General features: G+C 39.1%; 1 protein-coding gene across 1 annotated transcript; it reads right to left on the bottom strand.

Moving 5' to 3' along the window:
- Window positions 1–882: 882 nt before the first annotated feature.
- LOC139713031 (glomulin-like) lies at window positions 883–19,433 on the bottom strand. The gene is made up of 16 exons (XM_071624811.1): window positions 19,382–19,433; window positions 16,971–17,084; window positions 16,320–16,439; window positions 13,802–13,901; window positions 12,942–13,024; window positions 11,882–12,049; window positions 11,275–11,318; window positions 10,568–10,688; window positions 9,545–9,762; window positions 8,553–8,637; window positions 6,799–6,930; window positions 6,006–6,164; window positions 4,920–5,026; window positions 2,934–3,139; window positions 2,100–2,176; window positions 883–1,261 (listed from the first exon to the last, which is right to left on the bottom strand). The coding sequence occupies exons 1-16, from the start codon at window positions 19,400–19,402 to the stop codon at window positions 1,133–1,135; spliced, it is 1,884 nt and encodes a 627-aa protein (XP_071480912.1). The 5' UTR covers window positions 19,403–19,433; the 3' UTR covers window positions 883–1,132.
- Between the last annotated feature and the right edge of the window lie 1,929 nt (window positions 19,434–21,362).

Below are 21,362 nucleotides of genomic sequence, written 5' to 3'. Positions count from 1 at the left end.
GTTTTACTTTGATTTTGGATGTTTCAGTCATTCCAAACCCAATTTTCATCAAATAAACTTTGAATTCCTCTTAAAATGGTACGCTCTGTACTATTTCACAAGTGTTTTCTTGGTATCTCGCAAAAAGTTAAAAGCCCAATTCTCATCTCCACCAATACTGTACCATCCCTTTAACTTTGACTTTTCCCATAATGAAGATCACACTACAAATGCTATTTAGATTTGAGTTTAATAAATCTATATTCCAATTGAGGGGGGGCAGTGCAAGCACTTCCACAAACCTTAACTATCTTGGCATCAATTTCAAAATTAAAGTTTAATAGACAATGTACAAAAGAGGGCCATAGATGGCCAGGAAAGGGTTAAGGGAAAAGAAAAATATTAGGCAGACTCCAGCTATGTCAGAGTGAATAACACACAACCTTGTTGGAGGGACACCCAACCTCTTCTACATAGTTTAGCACATGAGTATTGTCCACATGCATCCTGGATTGAAATGGAGGGATGTATATTACCCTGATGAAGGCTAGTCCAAAGTACACTAAGGTAAGTGCCTATGGGAAATGTGTGTCACAGAAAATCATTCTACCATGTTCTATGTATGGTTGCTGTGTGACAAGTATGCAGGAATGCCAGAGGCCCACCTCAAAACTTGGGAGCTTCCATAGGGTTGGCAACATTCATGGATCAAATTAAGGGAAAGCAATATGGGAGATACTTTCTCTATTACATGCATCTAAGCAGATGATGACCATTCCCAAATCAAGGAGGTTTACATGTTCTTCTTTTGTCATGACATGAAGAAAGAAGTTACCAGTGATTTTCTAGGAAGCCCCCCTGCAGAATCAAGGAACCTTGGCGGGTCAAAGATTGAAACTTCACCATAACCTGTCTCCAACTGGAATGCCCCATTACTGATGAACTGAGCACCAGCAGGGAGAGCAAAATATACCGGCACTGATGCAGGTTTCTTGTGATGAGGCACTCATAGACCAGCTATTACCACCGATACTCTGTCCAAGTATGGATTAACAAGAGTCCTGATCACCATCGGCATTGCAGTTCAAAGATAAGTAGTCCATCGTGGCGACATCTACCAGGGTCCACGTGATGGAAGATGGAAGTCGCAGTGCTAGCTGGCGCTGTCTCCCTCAACCTGCATGGGCTCCTGCGCCGACCTCTCATTGGCTGCCAGTAGGTCTCTCACACGTCCCACAATGCTTTGCATCAGCTCAAATGTGCAGCAGGCCGACTTGAGAACCTAAGAGGTGGAGCGATGATAAACAGAAGCTCAACAACAACAACAACCTTAGTGAAGTTGCAGAATGTCTTTGATACTGATCGACAAATTGCCCTACATCGATGTAAATAAGCAGTGAATTGATGAGTGTTTTAGTAGTAGCCATGACAAAAGATATACTCAAGGAAGATTTGAACCTACGACCTTATGATCGCTGGACAGGTGTCTTATCCACTAGACCACCAAGCTCGCACCTGACAGCCAGTGCTGGTTCTAAAGTCATGTATCTTTGATGATATTGACCATTGATCTTGCTAATCAATAATCGTTCAGATGTAGCCATGGTGTTACTGAGAAAAGCACAAACACAAGGACCTCTAGATGACTAAGTGATAGATTTTTTTTTTTTTAATATGACCCGTAAGCAAATGACATTCTAACTATCACTTCTCAATACCACACAAATCTATTGCTGCAATGTCACAGAGTCACATGTTCTTAATTAGATAAAGTTTTTCACATTGTAATGACCATTTTTCATTCTAATGCTATTAGTCATATCAACACTTATTTTCTACCAGATAATGACTTTCATTTGAAATTAAAATATTCAAAAGTTCAAATCATAAAACTTTGAGTGTTTTCTGCTCTTGTCCTAATTCATGGATGGGCTTTCCATAAAGCAAGCGCAATACAATTCTGTTTAGATTTTATCAAGGTCTAGATGTGGTTGCAAGCATTTTGGATCACTGGATCGAAATGTGTAGGACTGAGATAAGCTTGAAAAAAATGAGTGACTACCATTACACCTGGAATAAGATTACCCGAAGTCCAAGAGATGTACAATTTTCAGACTTACATGCATTTGCTGTGTTGGAGGCATGACTGGAAGCTGATGCCCCGCTACGCTCAAGCTGGTTTGCATTTTTGGTTTTCCTGCTGCCAAAACAGTCAAGATATACATAATAAAAAGCCATTTTACTACTACTAATATTGTCACCTGTTTAAACATTGGGCTGTCGAAGATTTGGTATGTGGTTAAGATAGAAACATGTAAAATATTGACATAACTCCATGACCACATTATTCAGCTATGGAACATGCAAGGAACTACAATACCAGGAATTACAATATGAGGCATTAACTATTCACACATTCAAGGCACAATAGAAAACCACACTTGAGTGTATGTTCACGAAATAGAATGCAAAGATGCTGATACACATGAACACAATTTTGTAGACAGCTTCTTAGACTATCCACTAATTGCCACTACACAAATAATGAGATTTACAAGCAGGGGAATAAAAAATCAGACTGAAAAAGAAGAAGATACAATTCATAAGTATATATATCTTTGATACAGGCTAGTAAGTATGAGGAGTTCTAACACTGGCTTTGAACAGGATTCGGAAAATGAGACAGATCAGTCAAAGCGGTCACTTACCAAGCGGGAACTAATAATTAGAGGGCCCACAATCTTCAAACTTTACTTTACAGTGGGTCCCTAATCTCCATCCCCGATTAATTTTATCACTATAATGCTTATTTGTATGATCCGTTTCTAAAGTACAATGTACCCCCTTTTTATTGATCACTTATGTTGAAATTTTTTACTTTCATGTACACTGTGCATATATGTCAGTGATTTATGTGGAGATGGAGCAAAATAAGAATGAAATTGAACTTGAACCTGATCCTGATCCTTTGGTCTTGCTCTCCTTGATGAGGGAGTCAATCTTGAACTGGTAGTGGGCCATGGAGAGACCAAGACCGGTGTGCAGGTCAGTGAGGTAGCCCCCGTTGATGTGATCGATGCGGCTCCAGATGCAGGACTCGTTGGAGGTGGGCGTGTCCCTCAGGAGGAGGAAGCGGAGGAAGTTGAGAGCAGCCATCACCCTGAGATAAAAAGAGATGTCATTAACTCGTCGAGGACGGACTGATTTCGCTACAACACACATTTCCCATAGACTCTTGCCTGAGTATACTCAAGGACTCGTCCTCAATGGGTTAAGATGTAAAGATGTCTGTTGAAATTTAGTTTCCATTACCCCCCCCCCCCCAAATCAGCATCATTTAGGGTAGGGTATGCTTGTTCCCTCTCTTTGAAAGCACCCCTTATCTAAGGAATGCCTAAACTTCTGAGCATCCCCTTCTATAATAAGTCTCCAAGTGAAAAGTCATATATGCTGCACTTTTTAATACAATTCTTTGGCTGGATTTTGTCATGCAAAAAGTACCTATTTATCAGAGACTTAGGGGAACACACATGCGGTCCCCCTGACTCCCTGGAAAAGGGGGGGGGGGGCGCTGGGTTCCAGCATTTGTCATTATGATAACTAAGATATTTGAGCTATAATAATGAAGCATATCTAACCCTTACAGTGCTTTGTTCATTGATTTACATGCATGCTGGAGTGCTTCCTTTGCCAATTGGCACTACTGTCTGGAAACTTATACCCCGTTTATACTGTGAGTGGGTTTCAGAGCCTCCTCGAGGAGGTTAGAAACTTTGCTCGAAGAAACGGTGTCTTGTCTGTTTATACTGCTCAGGCTAGCTTCGCCCAAGCAGGCCCAACTGGCCCCGTTCCTAAGGTAACCCGCTTTCAAATTTCTTACCTAACGGCAAACGTGATTGAGCATAAAAGTGTGCAAGTTGTTCTGCATTTAAATGCATCGGTGACATTTGGTCACGATGGCCGACTTGTTTTACTTTAGTTGGTGATGACCTTCAGTGACAACTTCCGGGTCGGCAAAAAAGCAGCTTCTTGAACCCCCTAGCGTTTATACTGCAGCTTATTAAGACTGCTATCACAGGCTCTGAAGCCATCCCCTGTAGGTGGTTTCAGAACCTGACCTGCTCACACCTGATTGGATCTTCTTTTCTGAATTCTGTCTGTCTGCCTGCTTGAAGCTGCTATAGGAGGCTTCAGAACCCCCTTTATGCTAAGTATAAATGGAGTTAACAAATGTCAAAGAAAAGAGATTACCTAATCCCCCTAATCTCTGTTGTGTCACACTGGCCTTCCTGTTGGACTGAGGCACATTGCTAAACATGAATGGGCTTGCTAACTAAACAACTAGGTCAAGTTTGGCGGGATTACTAGTTCTAATGAAAAAAAAAAAGCTTGGCAAATTAAGCTCAATGCTAGGGCATATTGAGAGTAAGACAGATATTCATCTGGTCTATCCAAAGTGAAAGAACATTTTGCATGTCCACTGATTTCTTCAAGGGTTGATACCACCCTAATATCTAAACTTCAGTTTCTGTCATTCTCCAGTGTTTTACCAAAGATTAAAACAGTAGATGAAGCCATATCTTATCTGGAAATTGAAACAAAATGATATTGCTATCCATTTCTTAAATATCAGAACCATCCATTATTGGAAATCTAGTTGCCATAACTCTCCATTATTCAATGTCTATATAGGATATTGAAATAAAGTCAGAAATCTATATTGATATTGTAAACATGTGACAACTTCTTCATATCTCGCAATTTCTTTAAGGGTCAGTTACACTATTTATTGGCTCTGCAAGAGGTTATATCCATGCCTGGTGTAAACACGTTAACTCTGCAAACCATTTTCATTTCCCTACAGGACTGTCCATTAATCACAATCATCCTCATGTAAGGGTGGGTCAAAGGGTCAAGGGGTCAAGTGGAGGCACACTCACTTGTCCGAGCTCTCAAGCAGGTCACTCTCAGGACCGTTGGGGAGAACAAAGATCAAAGGGTAGAGGTCAGCGAGTCTCTGACCAACAAACCAGTCGTTGTCATGGTGCTGTGATTGGGAAGAACAAAAATATTGATGGAAAATAAGAATATAAAGAGGAGGTAGGCTATGTGCATAATTATCTAAAGAATGATCGGTTCAGTCAAAGACATTGTCAACATACAAAAAGGATGACATTTTGTTTAGTTTGTTTATCACAGATTAATTGGTGTCCACATTCTGGTAAAAAAAAAACCACAAAACAAAACAAAAAATGCTGAAAGGAACAAACCAAGATGGCATTACCAAAGAGTCATCCTTTTTGCATCTTGCAATGCAAATAGCAGAAATGACAATCAATTTCAAAGTCATACTTATGTCTGGCACTAAGGACAAATAGGAGCAACATCACCCAATCAACAAGCCATTAGTCAATTGCACAAATGTATTACTGGTACTTAATCTGGCATTCGGAGTAACACATGATGCAGAAGAGTTATCCCTCTGCTTTTCTTATAAAGGGTAATCAAAAAGAAAAAAAAAAAAGATGGAGTCAAAAGGGGCCTGAGCTTTCAATCCTAGCAGAGTCAGAGGTTAAAATGACAAACAGGCAGGGAAAGCAATCACTTCTAAGGATTACACACAACAAGAACAGTCAGGGGAGGGCTAGGGACACAGAACAAAGAAAACAAAAGGGAGGGGTTGGAGGTCATAAGCAAGGCGCCCAAAAGGTAAAATGAGGGGAATTAGCAGGAGGTTTGACAGACAAAAGGCAGAAGAGTGTCAGTGATGATCCGGAGGATCAAGGGGGCAACCTTTGAAGGATAAGGATGAATAGGGAGGCAATGTCAAACAAGATAAGGAACAACAAAGGGATAAAGAAAGGAAAAGAGCGAAAAGGGGAGGGTTGAGTGAGCAGCTAGCCCTAACCTGGTGTACCAAGAAGAGGCAACAAAATGAAGGTGAGAGTCAACCAACAAATGCAAGTTACCAAACATATCAAAGTATATATAACAGAAAATTGAAGAAAAATCAGTTTTCAATCTACCTGCGAACTGTGGATGAAATAGTCTTTGACCTTTCCAATGACAAATCCGCATACGCCTGAGTGGACGGTGTTCTTCAGAAGTATCCTCAGTAACCGATAGCGACCCTTCCAGTCAAACTTGTGGATGTAGACGGGGAACACTTTGAATGCAGCTTGCCTCTGACACAGATAAGAAAAAGTTCTACATTAAATTTCCTTCAAGCATTAACCCATAACATACCATAGTCATACTTACTCATCGCTGTTTATAGTAGCACAAGGTATAGGAGTTCCACACTTGTGCAACATGTCATGTCTACGTGTATTGATGGAGGTGGATGATATTGTACAAATGACTGATTCCATGATTTATTTTATCCTCCCACGAGTCTCAAGTCTCAAAATAAATCTGTCACTGGAAGATTAGCACCTTAACACTGAAATCATCATGATGGACAATGATTCTATGCAAACTACATATCCCCATTGATAATTCACATTTACAGATTTCAACCCGCTTGCAAAAGTGCTAACATGTGGGCATGTTTTAGCATGAGACAAACTTAAGCCATTGACTCGCAAAGACAGTTATTCCCTCTGAAGTCAATACAGGTATGCATGCTTCCATAAACTAATGATTAAATGGAAAAAAAAGCCCTCTGCTATATTGACACTTTTTCTCAATCAATTTCACATGCATATGTACCCGTGTTGTTTATAATCTAACTGATTATTGCTAACCCAACAACATTCCTTTTCACACTGATAGAGAGGATGCCATTCAGATGTAATAGTAAAGAATATTGACACTCACAATAAGATTCAGAGGGCTCATCACCATGACAACAGACAACATCTGTGGGAGGTCCTCATAGAATGTGTTGCTAAGGAGACTGTGGTGCAGGGAGCCGTCCTCAATGCTTTCCACTAACAGTGATAATAATCTCTGCATGTTAGGACGATCAGTGCAAAAAGAGAAAAAAGAGAAAGACAAGAAAAAAACAACAAAGATATCATCAACTCATCTAAAGACACACATAACTTGGAATGAGGTCGACCATTTAGTGAATATAACTATCTACTAAATATGATATCTTCTTTATTGGAAACACAGAGAATGATCTTGAGAACCAACTCAAGGGACATTAGAGTCACATGACAGTGGTTGGCTTAATAAAGCTACATTCAAGTGCTCATGTTTAACTTATCCTTTGTCTGCTCTTCAACAGATATTTACTGCTTAATATGACTGTTTTCAAAGAAAAACAGCTAACTTGATAACTAAAGATATGATGCAACTATTTGTAAATCATGTTGTTATTCAAAACAGGGTCTCATCAAATCACAATCTACAGTTGATATCCAACTTGGGAGAAAAGATGTCTCATTATTAGTATGGACAAATTTATCCTGAATCTGTAGCATCACTGATTCAGCTATTCTAGTTATTTGATCTCATATTATACAAATAACAAATGTTTATGAGTGCCATGGACAGAATATTCCATGAGGTGAAAGATGACGAGGCACAGCCGAGTTGAATGGATCAATAATTTAATCTTTCACTGCATGAACAATTCTGTCCATTGCACGAATGAAAACATTTATTATTTGTTTCTTATATAACGCCTGAAGAGACCCTTGTCATTTGATTGGTTGCTTGACATTGATTATTCTGCCCATTTCACTATGACGTCATCATCCGTGCAATTGTGATTCCATTTACCGTGCAAATTTGGATCCATACGATTTGCTCCATTGCACGCTCACTGAGAGCCCGGCATACGTGTACGCTTGCGTTTTGCAGTACACAGCATGCGACAGCGCGCTACCTAGCGTAAAGTGCTCAGTGAGCACTCTCGCGATCTCAGATTCTCTCTTGTTTAAAAAACATGAAAGGACAAGGATCTCCTTCAGGCGTTATATAAAACAAATAAGAAATGTTTTTCATTCGTGCAATGGACAGAAAATTTCATTCGGTGAAAGATGAAATGTTTCACCCATTCAACTCGGCTGCGCCTCGTTGAATGGATCATTTCATCTTTCACCTCATAAAATAGTCTGTCCAGTGCACTCATAAACATTCATGATTTGTATAATAAATATAACATCTAAGAACAGATCCTTGTCACCTGATTGTAATGAATTTAGACAGTAGAGAAAATGTGTGAGATCTGAGATTAAGAGAGTGCTCACTGAGCGCTATACACTAGCATGCTGTCACACACTGCAAATGCAAGTGTTTTACATACATAGTGTGCCGCGCTCCAAGCGTGCATGCAATGGAGAAAATCGCATGGATCCAAGATTGCACCGTAAATGGAGCCACAATTGCACAGATGATGACGTAATAGTGAAATGGGACAAATGATCAATGTCAAACAAGCAATGAATGTTAAGGATCTATTGAGGTGTTATTCAATGAACTATGAGCACATCTGGAAGACCAGCAAATCTCCAGGATGCAAAAGCCACGGTAAATGCTATTTGATATTTTTATTCTAATGAGAGATTGAGAGCAAGAGATAATAGTCTTTGAAAAGAGAAGATACGAATCTTCCTACTCACTAGACCCTTGTAAACAGCTTCCTCTTGAGATTTTCTCAGTAGAGCAGTGATGAAGACACTCATGACCTCCAGGAGGTAGTCAGACCTAATGAAGATTTAAAAAAAAAAATGTCATCACTGTGTACATGCTGGTGTCTTCAGACTTGTGGCTTTTTACAAGACAGTAAAATCAAACACAACTAAATGAGATGCACATGGAAGCATTTAGCATCATCCAAGCATGTTTAAAAAGAAAGGGAGTGAAATGAGATGAGAGAGAGAGAGAGAAAAAAAAAGAGGACATGGTGCATTGTATGAGTAGTCTGTATCTTCATCTCCAAAGTCCTCCTGGTACCAACTGGTGTACACTGGAAAACCACAGGGTATCTCATCTCCATTAGCTACGGAGTATTGGTATTCCTAAAATACATCCTCTTCCTGTGTTTTCAGTTGTTGTTTTTTCTTTTGTTGCTGTGCTGTCTTTTTTATAGCTGGGTCTGCATCATTACACACATGAATCTTGCACACAAACATTCACAAGCATCATACCAAAATAATCATACTTTAAGTGTTGAATTATCCCAGGTTGTTGCATTTTGACAGAAGTACATGGGGCACTTGTTGCTGCTGTTGTCGTATGACCTTGCAACTCTGACCTTAAATCAATAACTTGCCACTTTTGCTTTAAAAAGAATGCAACCTTTGACCTTAAGATCTACTATCTCATCAGGTCATCTTTGACTAACCATATACATATCAAATTATATGCAGATGAATTCTTGTGACAAGAAATTCCCACACACCAGCTGATAGATGGTCGAATACACAGACAGAAGAAAAGAAAGAAAGAAAAGATTGATACCTTCAAAACCATTTTAAATGGCAGAGACATTAACCCATTCCATACTGAATTCTTTCATCCCTATTGACTTAATACACAGGTAACCAGGTTCCCGTTATGCATCATACACTGAGAAACCAGTGCGGGAGTGATATAAGCAATGTGCACCAACCTGTATATTGATGGCAGACGATCACTTTGTAATTCCTCAGCCATGACTAGATACAAGAAACAGCCAATCCCCATGGGGGGCATTCCTCCTATATCCCCTGGACCCCGGTCTTCTTCCCCAAGCTCGTCCTCCTCCTCCGAAGGGGCGACGGGAAGCTTGAACTCGTTGCCATAGTGGAGGAGGCGGGTGAAGCTGAACCGCATCCTGGCCAGGTAGGTCTGTTTTTCAAAGTGACAGTGATGCAGGTCGTGAAGAGATGCATGTGATCAGAAAAACTAAGTTGATATCTAATAAAACATTTAGTCAAACGAATGCCAGTGAGTTATCAGTTTTGATAATCCCTCCCCCCCCCCATTATTAGAGGAAAGATTTTTGTAATTTTTCTGTTTACTCTGAAAGTGTCCAAACGACTAGTCTGTTTGTTGATTTGAAACAAGCAAATGAAATAAAGAAATGAAATGATATCCAAAACACACTACAAATCAGCCAATACTCCTTACTATATTAGTTCATAAAACATCCCTTAACCCGTTGAGGACGGTTATATTTTGCTACAACACGTATTTCCCATAGACACCTGCCCGAGTATACTCGGGACTCGTCCTCAACGGGTTAATCTGCATATCATAATTTCCTAAAATTGTACACATTTGTACAAAAACATTGTGCTTCTGCTGGATATACATGCAGGTCATAACATCAATATCATGCAAAGAAATCAACTGGATAAGATATGAGACAAGGGAAAATTGGTTACTTTGTGCACACAGTAAGCAAGAAAGCTTGTGGTGGACATCTTAGTTGTATTATCTTTCAGCTACTTTGACAGAAATAAAGGAAGTCCTCATGGGTGAATTATTTAAATTCAAATGGTCATATTCCTTGCAGCACTTGCAAAATTCTGCTGCGCAAACATTCTCCATGATCGGTTGCTCAAACATTCAATTCTAATATTTGTCTTTTAAGGAAATAGTCCCCTGCAAACACAAGAATCACAGAGCTTTGCAAAATATAGTGCCTTACCAGAGCTTGCTCTGCACAAAGCCTGAAGTCAGACTTATGCCTGGGTGCATTCGAGTCCTCCTCCATCTCGGTCCACACCAGGTCAGTTCTGGCCAGAGGGTAGTCCAAGATCCTCAGCACACTGGGGATTTCAGAGAAGATGACAGGATTTTGGTTGGTCAAAAGCTGCGTTTCATGAGACTGAGTATGAAAGAATATTCCATCATTCGTATTCAACTCTGTCTTGAAATAAAAGTTTGCTGAAGTCAGGGCTTAAGAATTAATCCACTATATTCATGTTTAAAAAAGCACCTCCCCCTGCCCCCCCCCCCCCTTTACACACACATAGATACATAAAAGACAGGTCATCATTTGCAAATCTCTTTCTTAATGATAATAATGATAATAAACATCATTTATAAAGCGCTTTATAATACTCAAGTTTCTAGGCGCTAAGCGTCTCGTGATTAAGAAAAATAATATTAGGAAGGAGAAATTCAATCATGAAGTAAATGGAAAGATGAAACAAAATACTCAGTACATACTACGCACATTGTAAATTATAACCTTTAGGAATGAACATAACAGAAAATAGTGATCATAGCTCCTTGCACTGATATTTCTTGCGGAACTTAACAAATTTTGAACAAGACAACATCATTCAAATCAGTGCTCTCTGCACATGTGACACTTTCCCTCTAAAGAGAGATCTCTGATGGTATACTTACAGCTTTGTTATTTCCACTTTGCAGTTTTCCATCTCAGTTTTCTCCTGTGAAAAATCAGATGTGGGAAATTACAAAATTCTCAAAGTCATTGATCTACCTAAGAACAGAGGTCACGCAGAGAGAATGCAATGTGCCTGATATTTGTAGCAATCACACTTTGTACAGTACTTTGCACATTACAACAAAATGTTGATAATTAACCCGTTGAGGACGAGTCCCGAGTATACTCGGGCAGGGGTCTATGGGAAATGCGTGTTGTAGCAAAATCAGTCCGTCCTCAACGGGTTAAAGGAAAAATAATTTTCACTAAAGAGGATGCAAAAACATGTTGCTATATGTGAGTATTCTTATTTTTTTTTTATTTTTTTATATAGAGTAAGTTAACTCAATACCTATTGTATAAAAAACAGAAGTGATGATGTCAAAGTCTTTTGTTATAGCTTGAGTAGGAACCAGGTGTGCCAATGAACACTTGGGCCAGGTGAGGTTGTTCAGAAATGGTTTCCATGGCGATGATTGGCTATGATGTCACACTTTGGTACTCTATAAGAACAGGTGAATGTTTCCACATCATTGCATTGGACATATAAAGCGGAGTGAAACTCACGAGTGTAGTAAGCTTTCTGACTTTGCCGTACAACATCTGCTCCACCTCAAAGACAAACGGAGCCAAAAAATCCAGCACAGCCATTGTGCTGCTGCCGAGCCTCAGAATCGCCGGGTCCTCCAGCAGGAGGCGTCTCTGGTGTTCATCCATTCCCAGACTTGATGGAAACTTTGAAAGACAATCATACAGACGTGCAAGATTTTATCAATCATTCTCAAAACCTACAAACTCTTGCTTAGACAGGGAAATCCATCTGTCTGGAGGAGTTTTTTTATGTATTTATTTTTTTTATGGCTCTCATTGTATACAAGGTTGTTCTGTGAAGCCAGACATACATGTACCGGTAGTCCCCAGATGACAGGATACACACTGATCTTTTGGTCAAACCCTTACTGTGCTTTTAACTCCATTGAGGACGAGTCCCCCCCCCCCCCCCCCCCCCCCCAGCTTTCTCTGCCAATGGGTACAGCTGACTGGAAACTAATTGTCAGTGAATAGAGACCACCTAATCCACCTTCATCCTATTGTGTCACCATGCCATGGTCTTCCCCTTGGACTGAGGCACACTGCTATGCCTGAGTGGGCTTGCTAATCCGCAAGCAGACCAGGTTTGGACACATTACTGAATGCTGACAATAGAAGCTTGGCATGTTAACCAGTTCAATACTGAATTCTGAAATCCCTCCATTTTTACTACACAGATCACCAGGCTCCCACAGCGAACATGTTAACAACGTGCCTGGCACATCATTGACTGATATTGAAATTGAAAAAAAATGTATACAGAATCTAGGGACTAAGAGGGCAAGACTATCAAATTCTTTGATACAGTTTAGTATTTTAGAGTTACATGTCATATAGGTTCAATATGTTGGAGAATCTTTACAATCTTTATAATCTATGCAAGTTAAATCGATCAGACCAAGCTATGGAATCAAAACTGCCATCAAACTGCACAGAAATGACAACTTTCCCCTTGGAAAAAGAGAAAGCTAAATGTTAATTCTTTTAAAAAAAAAAACCATTAATTTGAGATTACATAGTTTACACTTCTAATTACCTTGATTGTCTGGATGTGCATATGCAGCAATACAAATGTCTGGTTGAGATGGTAACTTTTTGTCAGGCCAAATCGCATCAACACTAAAAGAGATGGAAGAATAGAACACTCATTCATTCATTTTATTTAACCACGGTACTAACATCAGCCACGGCTGTTTTTCAGTCAGTCCGTGCCTAATGAGTTTAATGAGTTCAATCAGTTTAATCAGTTTAATGAGTTCATATCTGAATAAGGAGCACTTACATTCTCACAACAAGAGGAAAAAATGCATGTATCTGATTTGAAATGATGCAAAAAAAGAAAAGAAAAAAACAGGGACTATGTAAAAAATTACATGATATGATGTGTAATTTTGCACTGGCAAATATAATAATCATTGCTCATTTGTTCCCACTAGAAAAGTAAATATATTTGATAATTGATCTGAGAAGTAGTTTATTTTGCAGTTATAGTGGGGGTACATTATGAGAACTCTTTTATAAACATTTATGTTATCATCCTGCTATATGCAGGATACTTTTTGACATTCTTCTGGCTGATTATGCAAACTGGATCAGTCTTTAAACCTCAGCTCTGACAACTTTTCCCCAAATACTACACACATATAATTTATTCCTATCTACTACAGATTGTAACTGGTAGAAAAATCACTTGTTAGGTAGGTGAAAACAGCAACTTCAGGTAACAAGTAACTTGTTATGAGATTGTACATTCTACACTTCAAAAGATCATGGTAACAAATGTCTCTTGGAGTAAGTGAGAGGTTCTTGCTAGACACCACAGGAAGAATGGTGTGTTGTAATTTGAATTTTTTCAGTGACTACATCTACTGCACGAAATAAGAAATTTTGACTTACCTGTTGTAATGGGCTTTAGGAGGGTGCGGTAAGAAGTGTCATCTAAGAAACGGTCAAGTTGCTCAAGGAATCCAAGGATCATTTCTTTCGGCTTCCCAACCTATTTGAATATGAAAAATGGAGGGTGTACATACCTAAATACATCATTAAGACAGAACATATGTCACCGTGCATCACAAAACGAACAAAAAGGCGCAAACACTGATTTTGTGGGAGGACTGAAAATAGGTGAAATGGGTCAATTGAGCCGATCTTGACTTTTTCATATTTTCTGAAAGAGCAAGTCTTCTTCTACATTATGCTAAAATTTGGGTCATAAACCGTGCAGGATTTTTTTTTTTTAGTTTATCTCTAACATATTTTCGGTAGAATAGTGTGATTAATTGTGTCTTTAGAGTCCCCTTTTCATTTCTTAAAAACATTGTACACATTCTTCACTTTCAACTCTAATACCTTTTGAAAGGATAATGCTACTGCTCTGAAAGTTGGCATCAATTATGGACAAAATGTGTTAATAGGGTATGCTCAATTTCAATTTAATCTGACAATCCCTCCATTGTTGTGACTCCAGTGGTTTACATCCTGTTTTTTTGTCCCATTCATCGCACAGCCAGCACGGCTTGGTAAAGATTAAGCACTTGAATAGACACTGTACTTCAGAGCCTCTTTCCTCAGTTCACACTTTTCCTGTGTGTGTGTGCTTTCTTTCCAATATTTAGATAGGTTAGGAGAGTCCATTTGATTTGAGTTATACATCATTTTAAAGCTTAAAGGCTGCTCTTTCAGAATATGCTCTTAACTAAAATTTCATGTATGGCGACTTTCTGTTTGTTTTGTGATGCAGGGTCACATATATCATCAACCATTAGTTGCGGAAGTAGGCACAAATAACATACATTCAAATTTGTACTTGAATGTACACATCTGTGGTGCACACATTATTGTACTCTGATCAATATACACAGAAAATGTAATACTGGGGTACACAAAGTGATATCAAAAGAGAGGAAGTCTGCAAAATATTATATGACATTTGATGTGTAGGAGAGTTATGGAAATGCCTCATAACATGGTTTTCCTCTCAGCTGCTCTGTTTAGTTTGCTTTTAAATGTTTGTTGCTGTTCAGATTTGACCTTAGGTTTGTTTTTTGTGTTTTTTGCTATTGTTTCTAACAATGTGAACAAAGGAAAGAAGTTTCTTGAGACAGTAAAAACATACACGCATGCTTAAAATCATTCAATTTCCCAAGAAAGAAGCCTGTTGTTTACCTCATCAGCTTCCAGCTACGCAGCGCCTCGCCTGGCCCGAGCAGAGCATGCGCTTTAGAGCAAACCTAAAATTCATACAGCTTGAGCTCCCATGTTCACTGACCCTATCTGCCAAAAGATAAAAAATCTGTCAAATATCCATAAAAATTCCTGGATCACCACCAAAATTTAATCATCTGTTCCTTGTGTCATTTTCAACTTTTCCTGCAAGTTTCATTCAAATCCGTTCATAACTTTGGGAGTTATTGTGCAAACAAACAAACAAACAAACAAACAAACAAACAGACAAACAAACCTACACCAATGAAAACATAACCTCCTTCCTTGGAGGAGGTAATAGCGCAACCCTAAAATCTCAGTCATAGCTACTGACAGATCCTGGGGATGTGCTTCAAAGGGCTGCAGATTATTACAAAAACATGCATGACCCACTACAACAATAGGATCCAAAAATCGGGGAGGTCGATTTTCTGAAAATTACATGACATTATCCCTTATTCTTCCACTTAAATTTCATATGCAATAAAACTCTTAAAATTACTTGGTTGCAGAGACATCATGGATTTTATGAGAACATGTTGTATGTGAAATCAGCGTTTCAAGAAAACCACCTTCAAAGTTTTCCTTCCGACGCAATCGCGATCAAGGGGGGGGGGGGGGTATGACAGTTTTCACTGCTTGACAATAGAAGTATGTTCCTAGCAACCTCCGCGATGTTCATTCAAGCTTAGCGCCAGCGGTCTATGCATGACCAATCAGCAACCAGGATGCCACGCACTTACAAACTAGATTACTCCCTCATTGCTAGGGGTGGAGTCTGTCTGTGGTGCAAAATCCGAATCTTCGGACACGTTTCTGTTCCATTGAAAGTCAGAAAATCACGGCTCAGAAAAATACTAGTTTATTGCCTTTCCTTTGATCATTTAGCTTCAAAATTTCAGCAGATGACTGACGAAACATGAGACTTCAAAATTATATCAAAAACAGAAATTTGATGGCTTTGACTGACTTTGATGATCTGACTTCGATCTCGATTTTATTGGCTTTGCCGGCAGTGACTTTTGGATCCTTTTGTAGTGGCGGGTCACATATTTTTCCACTTGCCCTCATAGGCACATAGGCTGCATACTTTCCCCAATCAAGTGCCCATTTTACTTAACTCACCCTACTGTGAGTTTTACTGGCCCTAGGCAACACAACTGCATAATGTGAATTCTTTCTTTTGATCCCTTCATTCTCATATGCTCACCTCTGCCAAGACATTCAGAATATCGGCACAGTCTTTGAACATCTCGTTGTTCTCCTCAGCATTGCTGATGTGTGGCGTCACAATAGGAAAGATGTCCCACGCAATCGACTCTACCATTGGCTGAGGATCAAAGCAAAAACCATTCATTTAATTTGTTATTGAGTCTGGCAATAGATTGCCAGGACTTCGCCACAGTCATACAAAAAAATTTGAATTGTTATGCCATGGTATTATAGTAGAAAGTACATTGGCTTTGCAAACTAACCTTGATCAACCTCACATCCACTTAGTGTAATGAAAGAAAACATGCTTTAACTTGAATTAGCACAATACATCATGTTAGTGATGACTCTTTTATGAAGAGGCTACATAACGTATAACCCTACACAACATTTCAAGAAATAACTCAAAAAAAAAGAAAACCCAGCAAATAAATAAAAATGAAATATTCCACACAAAAATCATCCACAAATGTCACTTGACTATCATTTTATAAACTTGCTTTTGAATATTACCTCTCTGGTTGAAATGGGGACCATAGGCCATAGAAGTCTACAGTCTACATTGACATGTAGGATCCCACACAAAGTTTGATACTCACTATTCCTGTAGGATGTTTTTCCCTACAGCCCCACTTTATATCATCCTCACCTTGTATTTGTCTGTTTTGAGTATGTCCAGGACTTCCTTTGTGCCCTCCTTGTCCACCAGCTCCCTGAGAGTACCTAGGAACAGCTCCGGTTGCCATGATGACTTATCCTTCAGCTGCATAATTGATGCAAAATTTGAAGAGTGCAGATAATTGTATTTTGCCACATGAATGGTGCTATGGATTATGCATGTCACAAACTCATGTGTTACAGTGGTGAAACAAGCATGTCAATTTTAGTCAGTGGATAGGGCAAGACTAGGTGACATGGATATCTCAACTTTCAATCCGTACCCACTTTTAACACAATACTAGCCACCTTGAGCTTGCAACCTAACATCCAAGCTCTGGAGTTTGCTTTATGTAGCCAGAAGAAGAAGAAGAAATAGGATATGCTAAGGTCAAAAGCTAGAGCACACAAAAATCTATTCACCTGCGCAACTTTTCTCTAACAAATATCTATTGGCTTACAGCATAAGATAAAGACAGATAACCCCAAAGGGTAAAATATTTGTTGACTAATGTGAGGTTGTAAGTAGGAGAAGTTGGGCTGTTAGGAGCTTTCACTAGCCATGATGTCCTACAAAAAGTGTTAAGTATTATTTTGCTCACGGGACTACATCACAATGTACCATCATGATATGCCGTGATTCATACATACAAATTACAATGCAAATGAAGCTGTCTTTCATTATTTGACAAACATCTTTCCTTTCTCTTCAGGATCATTCACCCTTAACAGCATGATATCTTACTGAGTAGAAATGAATCAGTAACCTGATACCTATATTGAATAAGAATTTTCTATGTCCAATTTCACACTGAATAAACTTGACCATAAACGAGGTCATTGCAATGTCAATGACGTGTATGTAAGTACAACAACCATGACCATGTAAAGCAAGTTACCCAATGTTCGACATCCTAAATTGCGGAAGCAAAATAGCGTGCATGATCCAAACGCTTGCGCTGCAATCATCGTTCGAACACCTGTACTATTGTTTGGCACTGGGTGTCCGTGGTTCGACATTCGCAACGTACCGCGCTGTGCGCTCGCCCTGCCTATGTGAATGTATTAGCACGCGTGCCACGGGCGGGCGAAACTGTATACATAGTACATCGCACTACGAGAGCGCGGTACTCCATGTACTCCACGCTGTGCGAGAGATTCAACGCATACACAACACGCTGCGACAGAACCATGGTGATACCGCAAATTCTGGCACGGGTGGCATGCAAAATATAAATATCGCGTAAACGTTCAAGTTATCTCAGAAACGGCTGCCATCATGGCTGTAGGTGTACACGCTGTACAGATTCAATGCAGATAAACGGACTAGTAACTTCGAAACTTGGAATGAAACGAGTCTATATGTGTTGCTATGCAACTTTACTTACCCATTATGTTACATTACCTGTTGAACTGCTAATGTCTTAAATGCGAGTTGACCTGGGAGGGTCACGACAATGATTTCGGGGGTCCGGCGACGAGGCCCACTGTGACTGTTGTGCTCTTCGGAACACGAGTGGAGGTAGTTGCATAGTTTGAATTTCGCACTTGATATGTGCCATTTTTTATTCATGAATTTCAGTAAATCTTTATTTGTAAGAGTGGTCTATTCATGGAACCCTACCCTGTCGAATCAAGGACAAGGTCCACTTGCTTTACAACACTGTCTAGAACCTCAAAGTCTGCAACTTGGGCCTATAATGATGTGCATAGCTCAAAAAATTAAAGTGATAGTTGCAATTGAAGGTAAATTTCCCTTTTGTCTTTCAAAATAAGTAAAAAATAGTCACTTAAGTATGCACCTGATTGCACCATTAAGAGCTAAAAATTGAAAAAGCTCCCTACCGTGGGAGGCGACAGGGGGGAAAACACCCCTCCCACACCCTCGCTCGCGCGCACATTCGCATGCCTAGATGCAGAGTCATGAAAATCTCACTCATAAAATTTTTTTGAACTTGGCATCCCTGCTACAAGTCGTTGTCAAGTTGTTGTTGTTTTGGTTTCCATTGCGTGTATCACTCAGGAGTAAGTATTTAGCCAGGAGTGAGTATTTACAAGTGCGTGTGATTACTAATACGAGTCTCTCTAGTCGCAGTCACTTTTCACAAATTTACAGCAGGGTTGCCAACTAGATCTACCACACAATCAATGTGAGCCGAGACTGACACATGACACTATCCGTGCTTACACGATCCGTGCTTACACGATAACGAACGTATGGGACTGACGAAGCATGATCCACTGACACACACTGCACTTTTAAGATAGGACACCAGAGCATATTCCCAGATCATATGATTCACCAAATTAGCTACGTGGATTGTAGACTCTTAAAAATACACCGTGATTGCCTAATTGACATTACACATGATAGGGCAAAGATTATTTTCGTTAACAACTCACATAACTCTCGGCAAGCTCCATGACGAGTTCTGTGGTTCAAAGGTATGCAGCGCCATCTACTGACTGAAGTAGTCAGTTGGCGTCTGCTCCTCGAATTTTTATAGTGGTTCCGTGCAGCGCTGAGGTCCATGGTGTAAAGGAGGGGATTCCACGAAAAAGTATTCTATCGATGACGTACTACTGGCTAAAGAGGCGTATGCTCAGGGGCCTGTCTTATAAAGACTTGTGATAGAAATCAATCACAAGTTTCTTGTGAGGTGCAATGCAAGTTGCGATTGATTTGGGGACTTGTGATTGATTTGAAGGCTTTATAAGACGGGGCCCAGGGAAGGCTCCTCGAAAGGAAATATTTCCTTTTAACGCTGTGATTCTCCGGAGGGCATTTCGGGAAGTTCGAAATATGGTGGTTAGAGACGATAATCTATTGATTAAACTACAGTGTCACGAAAGACATCGAAGTGATAGTGATAGAGCCTAGGGTAACCACTATGATACCGTATTAAGGTTAGCCTAAATCAGGTAATTGAAGAGCTTAGCTATCAAAAGTAGATGTTGAGATTCCATTACGGAAGCAAAACCGAAAATTACTCTTCTCAAAGGATCTGAACGCAAAACAAAATTGATAGATTTAGTACAAGTATGCATGCTTAGAACAACTTGTTATTTAATGGATCACCGTTGATCATTTGTTCTTCTTTGATTTAGTGACCATAAACCTATTTCATGACACAAATGCTATGAAACGTTTATGTTAGCCATGTTATGTGAAGCAATGGAGAAAATAAAATGTTTTCTTTTGATAAGATTTTTCTTTTTCAAAATGCTCAGGCCCGAGGCCTGAGAGTTTCCCGACACCTCCTGCCTCAACCCCAAACAAACGAACAAACAAACAAACAAACAAACAAACAAACAAACAAATAAATAAATAATACTGAGCAAAAAGTCATAATAAATAAATGAATAATAACATTAGATAAAGAAACAAACAAACAGACAAACAACAACAGAAAGAAAAACCACTGGTGGTCTATCTCCATAGGATGAAATCATGCCCTTGTTAGGCCAAATGTTATTTTGACATTAGACTCGTGCTATATCTTTACATGAAGACACTAGTGAAACGAGGTTTAAACTTTTTATTTTGCAATAGAAGCACAGTATTTCAATTCAATGCCGAATTGCTAACCCCCGAAACAAATAATTTATTTTCCGTCGTAAATATTAAATCCAAACTCTTACTTCCGCCAGCAATCTAGCAACATATTAACACTCACTCAAAAGATGCATTAAAGTTTCAACATACACACTACAAAACGAATATTGTACTCTTTCAATCAACCCAATTTTATTCAACATCTTATTTGTAAGTAAAATTTTATTAACTATTTGAACTGGAATTAGCATCTCTTATACGGGGCCAACGAAAATAATTGCCATTTCTTTTCCTCGAGGTGTATTGATTGCTGCCATTTAAAAAAATCCTTTACATTGATATACATAGGTCCTACCCTATTCCTCAATAAAACATAAAATGAATATGCGAACATCACTTTTATAATGCATTGTTTAATAACCAAATTTAAAATTTCCGGTATCATGGTTGACAAAACTTTTCCATCACATACCTCTAATTCAACCTACTTTCTTTTCTGCTTGACTTGTTCCAACAAAATCTTAAAAAATCACACCCACATCGTATTTCCTCTTAAAAGCAATAAATGAACCTATAAGCGTTTCCTCTTTTATCTAACAAATCATAAAAAAATGAATTAATTTTTGTACCATGGCATTCTTTTCAAAACCGATACATTCCCTACAGTTATCTTATTGTATTCCACGAGGGTTGACACTGGAATTGATTAGAAACAGAAAGTAAATCTCCGTAAGCTGTGAATACTTCCTTCCAATAAGGATTAGAGGTATATAAGGCTTGTTCAAATAGGAAATCATTTTCGAGGCTCATGTTGATTGATGAATCTGA

Source organism: Diadema antillarum, unplaced genomic scaffold, assembly GCF_040938485.1.
Source record: "Diadema antillarum isolate AM-2024a unplaced genomic scaffold, OU_Dant_1.0 scf00000042, whole genome shotgun sequence".
Taxonomy (NCBI): domain Eukaryota; kingdom Metazoa; phylum Echinodermata; class Echinoidea; order Diadematoida; family Diadematidae; genus Diadema; species Diadema antillarum.
The sequence above is the reverse complement of the archived record's forward strand: the minus strand, read 5'-3'. Positions and strand labels throughout refer to the sequence as shown.

Excerpts from the sequence above, each read along its gene's own strand:
- LOC139713031 (XM_071624811.1), bottom strand. The coding sequence starts at position 19,402 with ATGGAGCTTGCCGAGAGTTAT. Across the intron at positions 16,440-16,970 it reads TCAAAACAGACAAATACAAG|CCAATGGTAGAGTCGATTGC; the intron begins GTGAGGATGATA and ends TTTGATCCTCAG. Across the intron at positions 1,262-2,099 it reads CTCCAACACAGCAAATGCAT|GTTCTCAAGTCGGCCTGCTG; the intron begins GTAAGTCTGAAA and ends TCCACCTCTTAG.